Here is a 19,263-nt window from a genome sequence, read left to right as displayed (position 1 = left end):
AAGTTTAGAACAGGGAGGGTTGAATGGTTTTGTCATAAACGATTCGGGAAGCAAAATAAGTGCAGCGATAGATTATCCTAGAGTCATAGGATTTTTTGTCCTCTCGCTTATCACTTTTGACATTTATTTTGTTTTGTTTTAAGGAAATGTGTGTTCAAGCTACAGTTTGTATGTGTAAGGATGCAGAAGTGAAACATAACCTGTAAACTGCTGTCAATCTATGCATCTATTTGCAAATCTGATTCTGATGACGTCAGTGCCTCACCAGCTATGAACCTCACCGCACGTCACTGCAATACAGGAACCAAAGACTAGTGATTGTCACTTCGCCGTTACGTAAGCCAGCTGTTCTTAGCCAACAAGCCCTCCCACATTCACCAAACTGCTCCGTTTTGCAGAAGAAAGTACCTAAAATGAGAAATTCTTGACCAGGTTTAACAGAAGTACCAAGGTTTAGAGGAAGATGGCAGAAAGAGAAACCGTAAGAATAAACTGTAACAGTTAGAATATATGAACCAATATACGTCACAGTTTCTACACCGGAGGATCCAAAACTGAGAAATTCATTTCTTATAAGTCACGTGGCGGCATAGAGAAAAAAAAAAAAAAGAGGCCACACCACTCTTGTGATTAATGAATCACAATGTCTGTGACCCTTTGAAGGAACCCAGCAGATGATAGGAACTGGAAACGTAACCTGAGGTTAGATTGACTTAAAATAAGAAAAACGTCACCTCGGAAATGAGAACTGAAATTAAACGGCACGTTACATGGCACTGTGATCGTCAGTGTCGTCTCTGCCAACGCAGCATCGCAGTAACAAAGCAGCATTTGATAGACTGTCATGCTGTGCAGTGAAAATGCAGTTTCACCATTGCAGAATGGTGAAACCATCTCCTTCTTCTTTTATGCCACACAAAATTTCTGAGTAACCTGAGTAAACACAAAAGCTTCAAAATGATGATTTCATTTATTAAAGGTATCCAAATTATCTGGGTGAAAATGTAACTGGCCTCAATGTTAAATCATAAATTAACTGTGAGCATTTTTGGTTCGGTTTCATCAATCTCACCTAAGCCATACCTCTAAAATAAATACTTTTTAAACCAAGACTTGAAATGAAAAGATCTCGAAAAGAAACACATTCAGAAATTCAGAGTTAGGAAGAGGATCTGCAACCTGCGTTTTAATGATGCAACTCATGCTAACAAGACTATCTCCTAATATGCTAAAGATAGTTTAGTGCACCCTGGATGTTTTTGCATCAGCAAAAATAATTTGCAGAAGGGTAGATTTGTTAATGTCAGATAGAATTGCATCGGATTCCATCAGTGTCAGCACTTTTTTTTTCTATTTACTGAAATCACCTTTCAAAAGAAAGCTCTAGTAAGTGTAGCTGTTAGCCTTTGAGGATCTCTTCACTTTTGCTTGCTTCTTTAATATCTGTTTGATGCAAGTTAAGGAAGAGATTATGAAAATAAATCAATTTTTAAATAAAAATTATACACAATTATGAATCTTAACCCTGAATGTGTTTTCTAATCACAAAATAAATATATTCCTACTCAATGTTGACTTTTCCAAGATTTGCATGCAAATGTAAAAAGTATAAGCAGATTTATTTTGCTTCTATGACGTGGAGTTTCTTTAAATTGGGAGTAAAAATATTGGTAATATCGGGGTCTTATTAATGAGCTACTTTGCAATGAGAGGCGTGAGTGTGACTTTTAAATTGGCATATAAAATCACCATAATTTTTTGTGTCATTTTAATTTCTTTCCTTGGATCTTGTGTAAAGCCCTTTGGACACATTGCATATGCCAAGTGCTGCATTAAAAAAACGTGCATTGCCTTATGAGGGCTCCAAATTGCAAAGATGCAAGCAAAATTACAGAGGGGACAAAGAGGTGGAGTCTGCTTTTTATGCTTCATTTTGCGTCAGTGGGTCTAAATTAGTGGATCACTTCCTCTCTTATTGCCGTCCCCCTAATGCTACAGGAGCACTTTGCACCATTTTCAAGCTGTTTAACTCAGAAAAGCACCATCTCTTGTGAAACGTTAAAAACTCCTTTGATTCACTCTTTAGTGACAACTCACTCCGTACGTGCTAATCAGCCAAACCCTCTATGCTCATGACGTGCAGTATGGGTTTCTAACCTCCTACTTGTTTTTGTGCCGATTTCTCTTTCATGTTAGGAAGTTGAGCCAACAGACGGAAGCATATTGAGGAAAGATGTGTCAACAGTTCCTGTTCTTCACTTCCTCTCTTCTCAAAGGGAATGTCTGAGTCCCTGAAAGTGTGTTCATTTCAAAAACATTTATTTTTTTCCATTTCTGGGAGGAACGTTTCGCAAACTCCAATAAAGACGCCATTTGACTTTGATCTTTCATAAAACTGCGGCAAATATTGATAAGCGGGACAAGATGGTGAGGATTTTGTTTTTTAAGCTTCCTTAGAGATAAAGAGCTTCAGATGATGTTGTATTATCATGTGTCATGCTGCAAAAGGAAATTAGGGATTTTCACAGCCTCTCTGTAGGCTTTGCGTTAACCAAACAAACTCCGAACAAGCAACACAAGTCGAGCATTCAGTCCGTTTCCCTTCCACGTATCATGTTCTTTCGCATGATTTATGTTCTGGGAAGAAAGCTAAAACAAACAAGATGTCAAGGAGATAAGACATACAGTTCGATAAGTCAGATTTTTTTTTTAGGATAGATTAAACACTTTAAAAATAATAATAATAAAAAAACTAGTTTCCTCTGAAACATTTTGTCATTTTGCACATAGCGTGCTTGTACCATTAAAGCATTGAGCAGCTGAAGTACGATCACATTTGCCAGTGTCTTGAATTCCCGTCCCGGGTTGCGTGTGCTCAGCAGATTCCACAGATTGCCGAGCCGTGTGGAGATTCCTCGGCCCTCCGTGACACAGAGGTCCTCTGTTGTCCCTGCCAGGGTGAGATGCGTCCTGTCCCAAGTCGCAGGGATGCCCAACGTCAGCTGGGGCGCCCACCAAGCGCCAAGGAGTCCAGTGCTGTGGCTGAAACATTTTGGATTTCTCTTTCCACTTGTCTTCATGCAGATTAGCATATCTAATATCCAAGTGAGTTTAATAAAAATTATCACACATCACGTACAATTTAGGAATTTTTTTTTAGCAGAGATCAGTGCAATGCATCATCCTTAATCTATTCCAACTAGCACTCCCATCAAAACTCTTCAGTTTGTACGTTGCTACCAACTGGAGATGGGTTAGCTATTCTCAGTTTTGCGAGGTGTTCGTTTTGAAGGTAGATGTAGCTCAGAGATGCAAGATGGTATTTAAAATAATTCAGTTTTGACATCAAGGGTTTTCCACTGTAATTGGAAAATTTTAAACCCTCAAAATAGCACTTTTCTCAACTTATTATATATATATTTTTTTTAGAACAAAACTAGTTAAAAAACTGTTTCTGCTTTTGGAGCCTTTTGGACTGTATTTTTTATTTTTTTATATGCTGGCTTACGTGCGTGACACTTTTGCAGAAATAAATCTTAAGCTTTAGCTCCTGCTTTGTTTTTAAGATTCGCTTCACAGCTTGATGTGATTGCGTTTGAAACCTGGTCTGTGTTCTCGCAGAAAACTCTGACAACAAATTGCACAGTTTGGTTTGACATAATGGTGCCTGAAACTGAATGGGAGGTTTAGCTTCTATTTTTGCTTTTTAGCAAAGGGGAAAAATGTACAATGTCAGATGGTTACAATAGGCTTTACTTTTTTTTAAATCATTTTAAGATTCTGCAAAGGACTTTTATTGCATTTTTGTAGGTTTCCAATCACATAAAGACACAAAGAACTTCTTCTAAACTTATTCTCTGTGCTATCACATGTCAACAATCATTGGTCTGTGGTTTGCACCAAACATTTTCTTTATTTGGACTCACTACAGATTGAACCACGAAGCTTTTCTATCACAAACCAATCAACTAAAGTCATGTAATTTCCTACCCTGTAGCAGAAGTTAACAAGAACAATAGATGCAATAGCAGATTTGACAAGCATAGTAGCGTTGCACAAGCAACCGGTAAACACACATACACACACACACACCCCCACACACACATAAAGCGTAAGAATGTATACTCATGGGACAGTTTTACAAAATTCTTACTGTTTTATCATGGAATATGTATTTAACATAAGTGTAATTAAAGAGATATAAGTTCAATATTGTGTCAAAAAGTCTATCATATCTGGCCAAACCAAGACACATCATTACTGAAAGGGTAATTATATCTAGTTTCTTTCAGGGAAACCCTGCAAGGAGTATCAGTAAAATCAGAGGAACTTCCCCTACTCCAACCTCAGCAGACCAGAAGGCCGCCTTCGACATTGTCAAATCTAATGTAGCTTCCCGTTTTTTATTCAAAGTAAGGTTTAAACTCTCATTGTATATATTCCTTCCTTATTTGTGTGTGCTGAATACTGCCTGTTATCAAATTATATTTTTATGAACTGCTTTCTCATCCAAAAAACCACACACAAACTGCATGTCTGACGTCATAGCTAAATGACGATCCCTAGTCTTTCCCATTTTGAAGAGTTGCTGCGGCCTCTGTGTCCAGTCATGTTTTTGCTGCAAAATCAACAAGTCACCAATTTCAACTTAAAAGCCTAATTTATAGAAGTAAAGCAAAAATAATGGAATGTTTTTATTGCTCTTCCTTTTTGGGACTCGCCGTGGCACCATAAACTAAACTTAGAAAAAAATATCCTTAATGTTTGATTAATGTCTCTGGAAATTTCAGTATAAGATCATGCAACTACAATAAAAGTTGCACATTCTTATAAGTAGCAGGCATTGTGTGTAGGTTCAGGAGAAATTAACGGGTTAAGTTTTTAACCTGTTACTAACCACTGTTTAATTTACTGCTCAGTTAATTATAATTAATTATTTGACTTATTTTAGAAATCTACCTGGTTATCTGTGAAATATTTTAGCCTGCACTAAAGAAAATGGCCAAAATCAAGTTGATGCTGCAAACACACATGCTTCTAAACAAGATATTTAACTCTGACTTCCAAGTAGGCTTGACTGATATGAATCTTCAGGGAGTCGCAAATGTCATAATAAATACCCATCATGTTTATCACCCACCGCCTGAGCCAGCAGCCATTCTGCATTATCCAATCTGTTGTGCTGATGCTGTTCAATGGAGGGGATCTGGAGCCATAAACCACTCAGTGTCTGGCACAGAGGGAGCAATCTGAGTGTGATATTTCAGCTGCTGCAGCCCTGCCACTCAGCCAGCCACTTAATTCATATTTTCCCTAATACCTGGCCAATTTGACGAATAACCACAGGCAGAAATGTAAGAGATTTAAAAAATACAAACAAGAAAATGTTTCATTTAATTCAATGCGACATTCCAAATTTTCCCATAAAACCACAGCGATGCATTTTAGCAGCACATCTTTATCCAGAACAGCCGACATGCTGTGGAATCACACTTTCTGTAGATCATCAGTGACATCTGGTTATCGGCCATTTCTCTGTCAGCTCTCTGTTTAGACTTTGACCCCATTTCCCTTGTCGTGCCAATGAAGCAAGACGTCTTTCACATGAGTCTGGCCTCTTTGATCAGCATAAACAATAAGCGCTGAAGTGACATGCAGCCAGGCACCGTGGTCACTCCATGACACGGGACACCGTAAGTAAGCCTTGTGGTCCCTGTGATTGTCATGAGCAGGTAACAGCCTCAAGATCAGACTCGATAAACGTTTGATGTAAATCTGGGTCTTTCTTAAGCATAGCAGAAATGTAGGTGCTTCTTGCATGTTTTGAGTGAACCCTGTGAGCCAAGCTGGGTTTCAAGCTGGATCACTGGACCAGGTGGGAGGCTAGGAGAGAGGGGAACAAAGCCCTGCAGGAGTCCAACACACACTGGGAACAGGCTCGACTTCGTGGCGAGAATGTGAACGCAGCTCTTGCTTTGGGCAAAGGAGGACTGGATAGCTGTTAAAAGATGGATGGAGTTAAATGCTTGCTAGTGCTGTTCAGAAACCTGTTGTTGGCTCCAGCCGACCTGATCCTGCATGGGGAAGAGGTTCACTTTCCAGCTGGATGAAAATCACAAACATGCAGCCAGTGTTAGAATGGCCCAGAGGACTGAAATTGAACTACCAACCTGCTCCAGTCCGACTGAGATTGAGTTGTTTTGCAAAGACGTGACAAAAATGTCAGTTGTTACAGGAGCAAATAGCTGCTTTACAAAGTTGTGAATCAAGAACAATGAATAAAAATGGATGTCTATAGTTCTTTTTCTTAAGGAAAACATAAAATATTCTTCTGCTTCTCAATTCCATGCAACTTTGTGTTGGTCTGTCACACATTAAAGCCCAATAAAACACATTGAAGTTTGGGGTTGGAACGTTGTGTGAAGTTGTTTTTTTAAATACAGTTCTATGGGTGTGAATAGTTTTACAAGGAACATCAGGTAAATTGTTTTTATGTTTATTTACCCAGGATTGTTTAAAATTCAGTCAGTGGCAACATCATCCAATCATACGCCACAAAAAGCAACACAGACAACACAATAGAGGAATCCAAAAACATAAATAATGAAATTTCTCATAAAATAAAGGATGACATGAAGAACAGAAATGGTGACATTGAAAAAAAAAATGCTGAGCAATCAGGCTTTGTTGAAAACAAGCAGAGCTGATGACATGAACTGGGCACGCTCTGTTCCTGTGGTCTTTCTGTGACAGCTTCAAAACCACAGAACCTGGAAGCTATGCGGTTCATGGCTCGGTTCTGGTACTCAATCACTTTTGAGCCTGCACTATAAAGTTATTGTTTCAGATTTGTTCTGTTTGTATGTGGGACGGTTTGGGCCTGGAAGGATCTTTTCTTTTATCACCGTTTCTGGGTGTACTTGGCGCTCTCATCCCATTCTGAACAGTTTCAGAACGTAGATGTCATTGTTATGTTTTGGAGACGGACAGCGAGTTGTGTTCTGGGACAAAAGAACAATTTCAGATAGTTTTGAACACCCAGATTTGGGCTAATAAAAGAATTGCTGTTGCATCTCGCCTGCTGTGCATACTCTGTCTTTCTTTCAAGGTATTACATCCAGTTACTAAGAAATGAACATATTTAAAACATTTATTTCCAAGACGATAACATTTTCATCCTGGAATTCGACGTGGGAAAATTTCTAATTCAAAGAAAGCATTTGAACAAACGCTACAGTTGCGATTCGCCTATAAAAGTAGCTAAAAACAACTCTCACCTGCTTTCTCTCACTCCCCTCAATCTCTATTGGACACACATGGTTACACCTCGGCCCATGAATATTTAATTTATAGCAGGAAAAAAAAAGCTTGTTTTGTTTGCTGGACGTAGCAGCTTTTCATATCAACTTACCAACATCTACACCCAATAAAGCTAAATAGTTGACAACAGCTATTGTCACTCCTCTCCTTAATGTTAGCAGTCCCTTATACATATTTAACGGCTCTGTATCATAATGTGAAATAAAGTGGTGAAAGAATTTTCAATCTAAGGGTTTCCCCCCAGTGAATTATAAGCCTGGTGGGCCACCAGGCTCTACTTGTGCCCCCTACAGGCTAAGCATTGGTTATTTATTTAAGCCTTTCTTACAATTTTATAGTTAGTTTTCAGGTATTAATGACTGCGCTAGCACACAACCACCGGGCCTAGCAAGTTTTCTGGGGGAAACCTCGAATCTTTTAAATCTGTACCTGAGGCTGCTTCTAGCCTCTTTTTCTTAAAGGTTTTGTTGGCTCCAGTGGCCTTTATTTGAAAGTAGTTCAACAGGAAGGAGGATAATGAAAGATGGGAAGACATGCGGTGGTCGCAGGGAGTCGAACCCGCGATCACCGGCACGAGGACTAAGGCCTCACTACGTGGGTTGTGCTTTGCCCCTGCGTCACCACAGCACCCCTTATCCTCTTTTCCACCTATGTATCCAGCATAATTTCTTCTACCTTGATAATGAAAACTAAATTTGAAAGGAATGTGCCGCTGGATTTAAATAGAAAGCGGCTGAGAGCATTACGGGGTGAGGGTCGAGTCATTTCCCTCCTCCACCGCCGATAGGGCGGGGCAGAGCCTCCAGCTCATTGTCCGGCCAGGGTGGTGAACCTTTAGCATAATGAAGTGGAGACTTGGAATGTGCCATTGTGGAGTCTCTGTCCAGTATCCCATGAGTCCCAGTCACCACCAACACACACACACAAAGGGTTCAGGTTCCACTCCTGACCTGGAGACAGTGGCTCTGTTGTTTGGGCTGATGTCACACAGCTTTCAGCAGGATAGAGTGCTAAGTAGCAATGATGGCATGTTATGGAGAACACTCCAGACTGATTATTTGCTATGATCCTGATTATTAAAACGATGCAGTGTTCTTCACCTAATTAACTGGGTCTAAACATTTACCAGAGGGAGCTTTTGTTTTGAACTGTTTGACATTTAAGCAACATTACATGGGAACATGAGCTGACACACACACACACACACACACACACACACACACACACACACACACACAAAAATTGCATACAAAGATGTCTGTGTTTGTTAAGGTTAAAATGACAGGGTTCCCAGTTGAAGGCCAGCTGAGGATTTGTGTTGCCCTACCCTTGTTTCTGCCTCCTCTCATTTCCTGCCACCACTCTTGTTAGCGGATGTATATATAAAAACATATCAATATACTTTAAGAAGCCAGCTCTGCTCTCTGATCGTTATTTCACCAATTTAGATTGTTATGTGTTGTGTCACGTTTCTCTGTTTCCCCCCAAATATTGCACAAGACATTCTTGGAAAACATTGCCAGAGGGTGGTTGTCTTTTATGACAACACTCTGCTTATAGTGGGTTACCTCACACAAGGCATACATCAGCTTTTCCAGTCAAAGCAGCAACACAAAAGAAACTATTTTTTATTGATATCTTTCTATTATAAATCCTTAAATACCTCCTGGATAAGTGAAACTAGATTATAGTACAGCCTTCTGTTACTGAGTGACTAACTCCTAAAAGTTACATTTACAAATCAATTTAGAATCACTTTGAAAGAAAAGCATATTTTCTTTCAAAGAAATTATGCAACATGGCTGCCAATGTTGGAAATCTTGGCAGCCATTTCTACATTTCACATTAAAGATAAAAATGTATGGTGTCCAGGAATACAATAGGAGACTACTGTTTTAATAATGCTAACGACATTTTTAGACGTCCACTCTGTAATAATATTTCTTGTTATAGAAATCAATTCCTGCAGAAACATGACGTGGCTTCACTTCTACTAATTGTTCTTCTACTAATAATTAATGATCACCCACAACAGGAAGGCTAGAAGAAATATTTAAAATGCATTTGTATCAGTACGTGCAGAGACATGACACTACCCCCAGAGTACACTCTGTTGTTTATTCAGGCTTTAAGAAAGTGAGAGCAAGACTTTAAAAGATTATAGCAAAGCTAAACATAACGCAGCAACAGTGGTGTGTTTTATCTCTCAGGTTTGCTGTGATTTTTAGTTAAGATTTTATGTATGGAAATGTTGGCAGTGGTTTAGAAATACCTGGCTGGTGGAAAGTTCACTCGGGATAAACACGGTTTGCAATAATAAAACTCTGATCTGTTGAGCACCTAGATTTGGGTAAAGTTACCTATTCTTAGCACTAGAAAGGTGTTTGTATTGCGGTCAAAGGCTGCAAGAAATATTACAAGTCATTTAAATGAAAACTGTGATTTCTACAATGTGTGTGGATCTTTCATCCAGGCCCTGAGAAAGTGAAAGATTTCAGCAGGTGACAAGAGGGCCGACCAGAGAACAGCAAATGTTGGAAGTCTTGGCAGCCATTTCTACATTTCACATTAAAGATAAAAATGTATGTTGTCCAGGAATACAATAGGAGACTACTGTTTTAATAATGCTAACGACATTTTTAGACGTCCACTCTGTAATAATATTTCTTGTTATAGAAATCAATTCCTTCAGAAACATGACGTGGCTTCACTTCTACTAATTGTTCTTCTACTAATAATTAATGATCACCCACAACAGGAAGCCTAGAAGAAATATTTAAAATGCATTTGTATCAGTACGTCAACGATGTACAAAAATGGAAGACTGCAAATGAACCACAATGTTCTGACAAGTGTGTTTCTCCACAAGACACATCACCTGAAAGCAACGATGTTTATGTAACATTTGTGAATGCTAGCTGCTGGTGGAAGCTGAGCTAATCCTTACAGCTTTATTATAGAAGTGCTGTATGTGTGCACTTGGCGTATGTCTTTATCTAGCTTGTGCAGATAAACACAAAATTCGAATAAACGTTTTGCTGTTGCATCTACATCTCAGGCCGAAGCTCTAATCCCTCAAAAGGGAAACATGTTGCAATCAGGAGTATACAAACCTTTCAGAAGGTCCAAGTCTCGTAAACAAAATAGAAATTGCTCCAGAATGCACTTGCACATGCAAACGTGTCCACCTCAATATGTGCCTGAAACACCCACACAGGACAAATTTAAATGCGACGACGCATGTTCAAGTAGGGAGTCCGCAGGTGGTCTGAATGAATCATTCGGTACATCTGATCCTGTCAGACGGCGCTTCGTTACACAAACAGGGAATAATAACCTGGCTTTGTCACAGTAGTTTTTAGAGTAACCAGACTTTCAGAGGCAGCAAACCATCAGCTGAACAAACTGCTCACGTTTAACCAAAGCTTAGCATCCATTCTTAGGCAGAAGATAAGCGATTACCAAACAGACATCCCCATTTATAATGGGATAATATGTTTTTTTTAGATTAAAGATCGACTCATGAAAGATTGTTTGTCCTTGAAAGGTGGGTCAGAGAGGGATCAAGCTGAAGGAAGTGGGAGAATCCTACGCCAACAACAATGACAGGAAACCGGCGCTAACGTCCTGAGTTCTGAACCTCCTCCTGACCATCCTGGCTCAAATAGTTATTGTAGGTGTGCCCATTTCTGCCTCTAGTGCAAATAAATTCTCAAAGCTGACGTCTGTTCTATTATCAGCCTTATCAACCTGCTAATCCTTAAAGCATCCCTTTCAATGTCAGTAACTTGAGTAAATGGCTCAAACTCTGCTGGCAAACACACTCTATTCATACCGTATTAAGTGTTTTCAATGCTTTTTCTTCCAACCACTTACTTAAAAAATTTAAAAAAAATCCCTTAATATGTAATCATGTTCACTCTTGCGTCACAGCAGGCCAGGGAGAAAATTGTGGAGAAGTTTAAAGCAGGATTAGGTTTTGGATATCTCACGAAGCTCCATCATCTGAAAATGGAAATGCTACAACACAACGCACATTCATTCACCTAAATTGACAGGTGGAGCAAGGAGATTGTTATTTAGAAAGCAGCCAAGAGACCCACGGTAACAATAGAAGAGCTGCTGGGATCCACAGCTGAACAAATCTTTGCTTTATGGAGTAGCAATAAAAAGAAAAAAAAAGCTATAGCTAAATGAAAATAGGTTCAGTTTTTAAAATGTTAGAGGCCAAAGCAAAAAAGCAGCTAAAGACCCTTGGTCAAATCAAGTTTATTTGTGTAGCACATTTAAGCAACAAGGCAGTTCACAGTGCTTTACATCAGTGGTCCCCAACCTTTTTAGTAGAGCGGACCGGTCAACCCGTCGCAAATTTTCTGCGGACCGGGGGAGGGGGGCAGTGTAGCGCGCTGTAAGGACCGAGACCGATGCCGTTGTTTCTTACTCATTCTGCTGCATGTTGGAGCGCAAGACGTAACCGGCAACCGGTTTAGGATTTTCAAAATAAAAGCTACTCCAAACTCAACACATAGAACGGACATATTTAATTATTTCTTCCGCGGCCCGGTAACAACAACTGGTCCACGGACCGGTGGTTGGGGACCACAGCTTTACATCATAAAAATGTCATACAGTCACCAATTATAAAATAAGCCATAAGCATAGAATTTTGTCAGAAGCCTTCGTCAAAATCATCAAGTAAAAAAAACCCCACATTAAATATGTTGATAAACGTTCCACGTAATGCTAATAAAGCAGATCAGAGCAGCTCAGAGCTGATGGGAAGATGTATAGAAGTAAATTAATTGCAAACATGCATGAAAATTTATAAGAGGTTGCAAAAGACTTAAGATGTGGTTGGAGCTTCTCCTTCCACCAGTGGAATCTGCAAGACCCAGAAATAATTGATATCCACAGGCGCTTAGTCAAACCATTCAGACGATCTGTGGACACAAATGAGATGATTCTGACTGTTTAGACAAATGCACACCACACTTTTCAGATTTTTCTGCTTAAAAAATTTGCAACCAATGCAAGTTTTTATTTAACTCGACAATGATGTGCTACACTGTGTTGGTCTATCATACAAAATCCCAATCAGACACACACAATGCCATGGCGTATGAATACTTTTGCAAAACACTTTGATGAAGATCCTTAGTTTTGAAAAAACAGAACTTTAAGAAATTGGAAATGTGTTTGGAAGCTTTGACGGTTAAAATATTCTTCTCATGAGTCACAACTGTCTAACTCAACCCTACCAAATGTCACGTGAATGTAATCTCTGAGGACCATGTAAAGCTATGGGCAAAAAAATCTAAACTAAATCTCCTCTTACCACTGCGTCTTTTGCAAAAAACAAGCCGTTCTGCACGGGTTTCCAAATAAAGTCAGAATAAAACTGTGTCAGGCGTGACTGGTGACACATCGGTTCCAGGCTCTTTAATAAGCATCTTTTATAGGAATCAGATTAGAGAGAAGAAATGGCAAACAGAGGGCACTTCGACACAAACTCTACCTCGTGTGTGTGTGTGTGTGTGTGGTGTGTAGGACTGCAGAATCCCAAACACACGCGCACAAAGATATAAACTTAGAAACGCCTCCCTGCTTTTGAGATTTCATCTCGGCACATCCAATTTCATCTGACACAAGTGCTCTTCTTCTTCTGTAATTACAGTTTAAAGACAAGCTTGTGAAAGCAGCCAGTGGTGAAGAGGGGAGCTTCCAAAATAACATATCACACCCTGTTTCTGCGATCTGAATCACAGGCACTGTTTTTATTAGAAATGGCTACGTTTGGTCCAAATGTACAATTTAAAATACAATGTTGCTCATTTGGACAATTATTTATTTGCCAATACTGTGACTAATGACTGAAAGAAAACACATGATTCAGCAGTCGTAAACTCATTGATTTTGCTTATAATGACATAGTTAATCGTTTCTCTAACCCCAGTAGGCGCAACAACCGCCTTATCAGCTCCAAGTTACATAACAAACTAAATTTACTCCCACCAGTTTTTGTGAAGCTGCTTTTCTGAAAGAAAAAAATAGTACTGCACACAAGACTTTGTAAACATTGTATTAAAAGCTACACAATAATACACCACACTACACAAGAATAGTCAAAAAGGTGTGTTAATGAAAGTGTTGTCAATGAAGAAAGTTTTTCTTTTCAATATTCAAGCTCTCTCAGAAATTAACTTTCGCATTAAGAGATGTGAGCGTGACCTACTTTGTACTAGCTCAGACTAATGTGAATGCCTGGATCCTCAAAAGATTTTATTTGGTCTAAATATGTACTATTTCAATGTAAAAGTTTTGATGTTTGCTGGTTCTTATTTTGCTCTTTTTGGCCCCATTGAGGGTCTTCAACAATGAATATTGCTCTTTTTCATTGTTTTTAAAGGGAAACGCCAGCTGATTTGATTTATATGGGGTTACCTTGAAAAAAAACTGTCAGTGTCTTGCAGGTATAGATTATTTATTGCAACATTATTTACATCTACTTTTAGTATTAAACCACAGGCAACCATGATACTGTATAAGGATGTTTATTTAATTACATCCTTATGTTTTGTGAGCATGTTTATTTAATTAATCTATTCGAACATTAACAACAGGCAACTTTTATCTAGAACATACCAACATTAAGTGTTTAGTGATACACATATTGAAGTTCTGACTTCAAATTAAATCCAACATTGTTTATGTTTTTCCTAAATAGGTCAGACACTGACTGCTGATAAATACTCCACATAACTCCACTTCAAAAACATAAACTGCCACTTTAAGATATCTAGACTATCTAAATCTTTTCATAATAAAATGTAAATTAGAGCATATTTTTGACATCGTTAATTTCCTGGATCTTATCCAACAAAGACCCCCTGCTCAGAATATCTCAGTTTCTGGGAGGCTTTATGTTTTATTTTTGTAACCAATCATTTATTCTTGTGCTGCAAGAATATTTTGTTGCCTAGATACGCGCTGATATAAATAAATTTGGAATGAACATTTATAAAGTATCCTTAGCTTTTAAGCATTTAAATAGTGAGATATTGTGTTTGACTACATGATTCAACTTTTGCGTTCCAATTTCTATGATTTTTACCCTTACGCCCAATATTTTTATTAATGGCGGAGGCTACATCCTCCAGGCACTTTCCTGCCTGATGACAGAGTAAAAATTTTACAGCGTGGTAAACAGAGCAATGACCTTTGGAACGGCCGATGCGCTTTGGTCTGTTTTTCCGCTCTGCAGTGACGATAGCGGGCTCTGTTCTCCCGGGGCGAACTGAACGTTTCTGACCCTTAATCGCTGCTCATCCATGCTTTTCACACCTCCTTTCTCTTACACGTTCTCACTTCCACCTACCTCCGTCCTCGCGCACACTTTCACAAGGCCTGCAAGCGCGCACGCTCAACCCGGCGTTGCCGTGGCAACCGCAAAGCTTAGCCTCCTCAGCTTCCAGAGAGTACATTCAAAGTTCGGGCCGCAAAAAAAAAAAAAAAAAAAAAAAAAAAGGTGAGATCATCCAAGCAGAGTTCGACCGCTGAACCGCAGCGTAGTGTGCCTGGAGTGTATACGGTCAGTGTGTGTGTGTCACTGGCTGAGCGACAATGCTTGGACACAGGAATGCCAGACAGGATGCAGGAAGAAAATTCCAGAAACTGTTGAGTTAACGCAACATACGCCTCGAGGTGCCCTTGCAAAGCAGAGACCAGAGACTTGAAGGCGTCTCTAGAGTCTAATTTTCACCACGATGAGCTCTGATGTCGATGGAAAATCATCAAGAAAATTCCCAACTGGGTTTGCCGCTCAACATTATTTACTCAAGGTCTCTCTTTTTTTGTGGCTAGGTTCAGGCGATGGGAAGCTGCTGAATTAAAAACCCAACGCTTGAAAATGACTTTGTTGGGGAGCGCCATTGTTTGCCTCGACGCCGCTTCCCCTAGGCTTGCGTGCGAGACTCAAGTGAACTGCCGCAGCTCCATTAGGCCATCTGTGGAGAGTATCGGGAGTAAACACAAGAACAATTGCTGTGTATTCGTAGGACAAACAACACAACCCAGCAATGCTCAAGTGCGGAGCACAAACAAGCGTGGGCAGTTGCTATTTTCATGTGAGGGGAGAGAGAGAGAGAGAGACAGACAGACAGAGATTGAGAGAGAGAGAGAGAAAAAAAATATTTTAAATACCAGAAACATGAATCCAAATGGAACTGCCTGCACTGGAAAACCCAAAGCTGTCATTATATTGTTGTTATGAACTAAGACGAATGTAGAGCAGCAGGGGATTCTGCTTTTAAGATTCATTCAATAAACATAATTGCATTAAACTGAGAAGACAATGGTTTCTGTGTCTTTTTTTTTTTTTTTTTTTTAAGTTTTAAACATCTGGCAGGAGCGAAAAAGACATTCTCCAGTTCAACATAAAACAGCATCTGAAGTTTGCACCAACTTATCAGGTAGGCAATTTCTAAGAATGATTTTATTTATCATTTTAAAGAAAAAATAAAAGATTCTACTCCCATCGGGTTTTTGCATGCTTTTCTGAGACAACACACACAACCTCACAGATTCACATTTTCTCTACAGTTTCATAGGGTGACAATCGAGAAGAAAACAACCTAGAAGAAAAAAAATAGGTTGATTTCTCTCCAGGATATTAATGAAACTCTCATCACTGGCATATAAATTATATAAATGAGGGAAACAGCAGATTTCCCCAAACAAGAGCTTAAAACAACACTGTAAATCACATGGAGTCTTCTTTAGATTTCTCTATAATAACCTAGCACATTGCAACATTTATGAATATATATATTTTTAAAGTTATCAAGCAAAAAGAACAAAAACCAAATCCTCTTTTTAAAAATTGAAGCATCTTCTCAACAAGTAGATTCCTAAGCGTCTTACTTTTCTATGTTTTATCAGGCTCCCGCAGCACAGTGGGAACCGTTTATGGTTCAGTTTGCAGAATATACAATAAAAGAAGATATAACAGGTTTAATTTAGCGTTTTTCTGCCCCTCTGAGGATGAGCGTTACTTGGACACGGACAGAAACAGCCTCGGGGGTAAACATCCAGCAAAGCTCAGCGAGGGGCCACAGCTGTCCTCGACTGGAGCGTCTTCTCAAGTGCTTCGAGTGAAACACAGCCTCACGCACACACACACGCACACAGAAAATAAAAGAGGACATGGACCAGTGACTGAGGAAAAAAAATCCCCCATAATGTTTAGCAGGCAAAGATGAAAGGGCGAAACAAAATCAAATAAAGGGATTCATTGTGTGAAAATTAAATAGATGGAACCAAATTATTCCCTGCTGTTTGGTGAAGTCGATTTGCTGTAGTCGGCAGAATCTGAAGTTTTGTTTTTATTCTCCTTGACTTTACTCTGCTTGTTTTCATTTGACTCAATGATTCACCTAAATGTTTCAGAATCCAGAACATTTTTGATTTGTAGGTGACTCCTCTCTAAAATTGCAATATTTGTTGTTATGGCTAACCACCCAGGGTGGCACACTTAGGGGGTTACAAATATGATGAGCATATATATATATAAATACAACTTGTTAAGTGGACCCAAATTGTTCATCACAGTTACCTATTGGCACTAAAACTGATATCCGCTTTGATGATCTGATCTGGATTATTTACTCTTAAAGATTCCTTAAAGCACAATTTGAATTTTATGAAACCTTTTTCTTAAATTATAAAAAAGAAAGAAAACATTCTCTAAGCTTTTGCACCAGCTTAAATTGAGATAATGATGATTACAGATGGGTAAAACCCGCTTATATGTTACTGTAAGGGGCTGGTTCCCTGTGGGGTGGGGTAGTGGGGGCTCAGAGGCATGTGGTTGCCCAAGGCAGCGTTAAAGCAACAGCCGCCACTTTCTCAGAGGAGGCAGACTGACAGAGTGGGTCTCTGTTTCTCAGGAGGATGGAGTTTTCTAACCCTTTTTCTGCACCCCCACCTGATTCTTACTGGATGGACCAATCTGTCAGCTCGCAAAGTCTTTGGAATCAGGTTTTTCCTAATTAAAGCAGCCAGCAGGTGGATGCTGTGACATGACGCAGGAACATTTCTGTATTTGACTCACCTTCTCGGAGCTGATGCTCAGCTTCTTCTCCACCTGTTGATGGACTTCTCCGTTCCTGTCCGGTACAACCGGGACCGGAGTGAGCTCCCTGGGTGTCTCCTCCTGTTTCTGTTCCTGCTCAGCCACCTCCAACTCCACCTCCTCCTCATTTTCCACCTCTGCCACATTCACATCCCCGTTTTCTGTCCCGTCTGCCTCCGTGTCCTCTTTTTCCACCGCTACCTCCTCCTCCTCTGCCTCCTTCTCCTCTTCCACCGCCACCTCCTCGCCTTCCGCCTCCTCCTCCTCCTCCTCTAGAGGTAAAGGGAGACCCTCGGAGACGTACTCCTTCAAACACTTTAAGTTGTGCTTCTTCAGCAACTGTTCCGTCTCCGGGTCCACCACTATGAGCTCCAGCGGGCCCGCGGTGGCTCGTATCCGGGACACGACCTGCTGGTGGCTCTCGCTCTCCACTTCGTCGCCGTTCACGAACACCAGCCGGTCTCCGGCGCAGAGCCCCGACGACTCGGCCGGGCTGTCGGGCTCCACCAGGCGGATGAACTGGCCCGTCTTCCCCTTCTCCCCGTGGAGGTGGAAGCCGTAGCCGTTGTCCCCCTTGTGCAGCGTGCAGAGCCGGGGGCGCAGATACTGGCTTTTGCTCGGCATGGTGAGCTTCTCTCTCCTTCCTTCTCAACCTGTTGCTCCCTCTCAGTGGAAGTGACTGAGACTTCTCAGGATGCTGCTGGGGAGGGTGTGTTTGTTTTAGCCTGAGCGGTATCCCTTAAAAACACCCGGCCCCCGTCCTGTTGGGGAGATAAGTCCCTGAGAGGGGCGGGGAGGGGGACAGAGAACCGCGCTGGTGAGTGTCCAACTCACTACTCCTCACTTTCACACAAGTTACTGCGAGGACGCCTGGTTCAATCCAAAATGTGGCTCTGCTGGATTCTGATCCGGGTCTGCCGATCAGATCTGAGCCTGATTAAATCCACTCAGCTGTAAAGGCGTTTCACTGCTGCTGCAGAAGTGGAATAGCCACTCAGGAAGAGGGAGGTGCGTTCACGGAACAGCCCAGCTGCTGCTTTATACAAAAAAATAAAAAAAAAAAAAAAAAAGGGGGGGGGACGAGTGGATGAGTGAAGACAAACCGAGGCTATCCACAAACAGTAGCGGTTCATGCGTGATTGGCGTCCAGGGCGAGCCCTTCCTTTTCCGCCCTATTTATAAAATACAAACGTATTTATAATTTAGTCAAGGTGTCACCAGACAACGCGGCAGGTTTCAGTCTTCTCTCAGTCTGAATTAGTATTTAGATGGCTGATTTTGTTTTTCTTCTTTTGTCAAGCCATGAAACTCTTCTCTATAATTTATTAAGCATATTAAATGTCCTTCACCTAATGGAGGAATTATACACGTTTGCAGAGATCATTAACAAATAATCTGTTTGAAATGGAGCTGTCACTAAATCTACCAAAGATAACACAAGTTTTTAAAGAGTATAAAAACAGTAGCAGTGATATGCAAAACACTATTAGCTGAAAACTTGGGATTCAGCACACGATTAACTGAGAAATGATTATTTTTTCAAGCCAGTGTGGGGTTGGATGATTTTTATTATTATTATTTTAAACCCTGGGATGAAAGTTTGAGTGCCTGTGTGTTTTGCCTCAGATTGGTTTGGTAATCATCATTCAAAAATGTCCAGTCACATTAGAGTGAGCTAGTATTCAGAAAGGATCATTTCTGGGGAGGGTACATAGTAAGTTTCTCTTCTTGTTCTCCGTTCAGATAGAGCTTTATTTCTGTTTTCTTGTGCTTGTCAACTAATTCCTGGTTGTGCTTTTGTGTGTTTTTTTTTA

At 40.2% G+C, this 19,263-nt stretch overlaps 1 protein-coding gene across 3 annotated transcripts; it reads right to left on the bottom strand.

Annotated features, from left to right (window-relative positions):
* Window positions 1-303: 303 nt before the first annotated feature.
* LOC122822329 (Na(+)/H(+) exchange regulatory cofactor NHE-RF1-like) lies at window positions 304-18,447 on the bottom strand. 3 transcript variants are annotated; one of them, XM_044100909.1, is made up of 2 exons: window positions 17,429-18,447; window positions 304-3,042 (listed from the first exon to the last, which is right to left on the bottom strand). In XM_044100909.1, exons 1-2 carry the CDS (start codon window positions 18,071-18,073, stop codon window positions 2,776-2,778), a joined length of 912 nt encoding a protein of 303 aa, XP_043956844.1. In that variant the 5' UTR covers window positions 18,074-18,447; the 3' UTR covers window positions 304-2,775. The 3 variants fall into 3 exon arrangements, with proteins under 3 accessions (XP_043956844.1, XP_043956846.1, XP_043956845.1); XM_044100911.1 differs by lacking the exon at window positions 304-3,042 and adding an exon at window positions 12,237-12,260; XM_044100910.1 differs by lacking the exon at window positions 304-3,042 and adding an exon at window positions 12,330-15,323.
* Between the last annotated feature and the right edge of the window lie 816 nt (window positions 18,448-19,263).

This window comes from Gambusia affinis, linkage group LG19, assembly GCF_019740435.1.
Source record: "Gambusia affinis linkage group LG19, SWU_Gaff_1.0, whole genome shotgun sequence".
Lineage (NCBI taxonomy): Eukaryota > Metazoa > Chordata > Actinopteri > Cyprinodontiformes > Poeciliidae > Gambusia > Gambusia affinis.
Note: the sequence above shows the minus strand (reverse complement) of the source record. Positions and strands in the feature narration are given on the sequence as shown.

Coding starts and splice junctions, on each gene's coding strand:
- LOC122822329 (XM_044100909.1), bottom strand. CDS start 18,073: ATGCCGAGCAAAAGCCAGTATCTGCGCCCCCGGCTCTGCACGCTGCAC. Junction 3,043..17,428: donor TGAGCATCAGCTCCGAGAAG/GTGAGTCAAATA, acceptor AAAATGTTTCAG/CCACAGCACTGGACTCCTTG.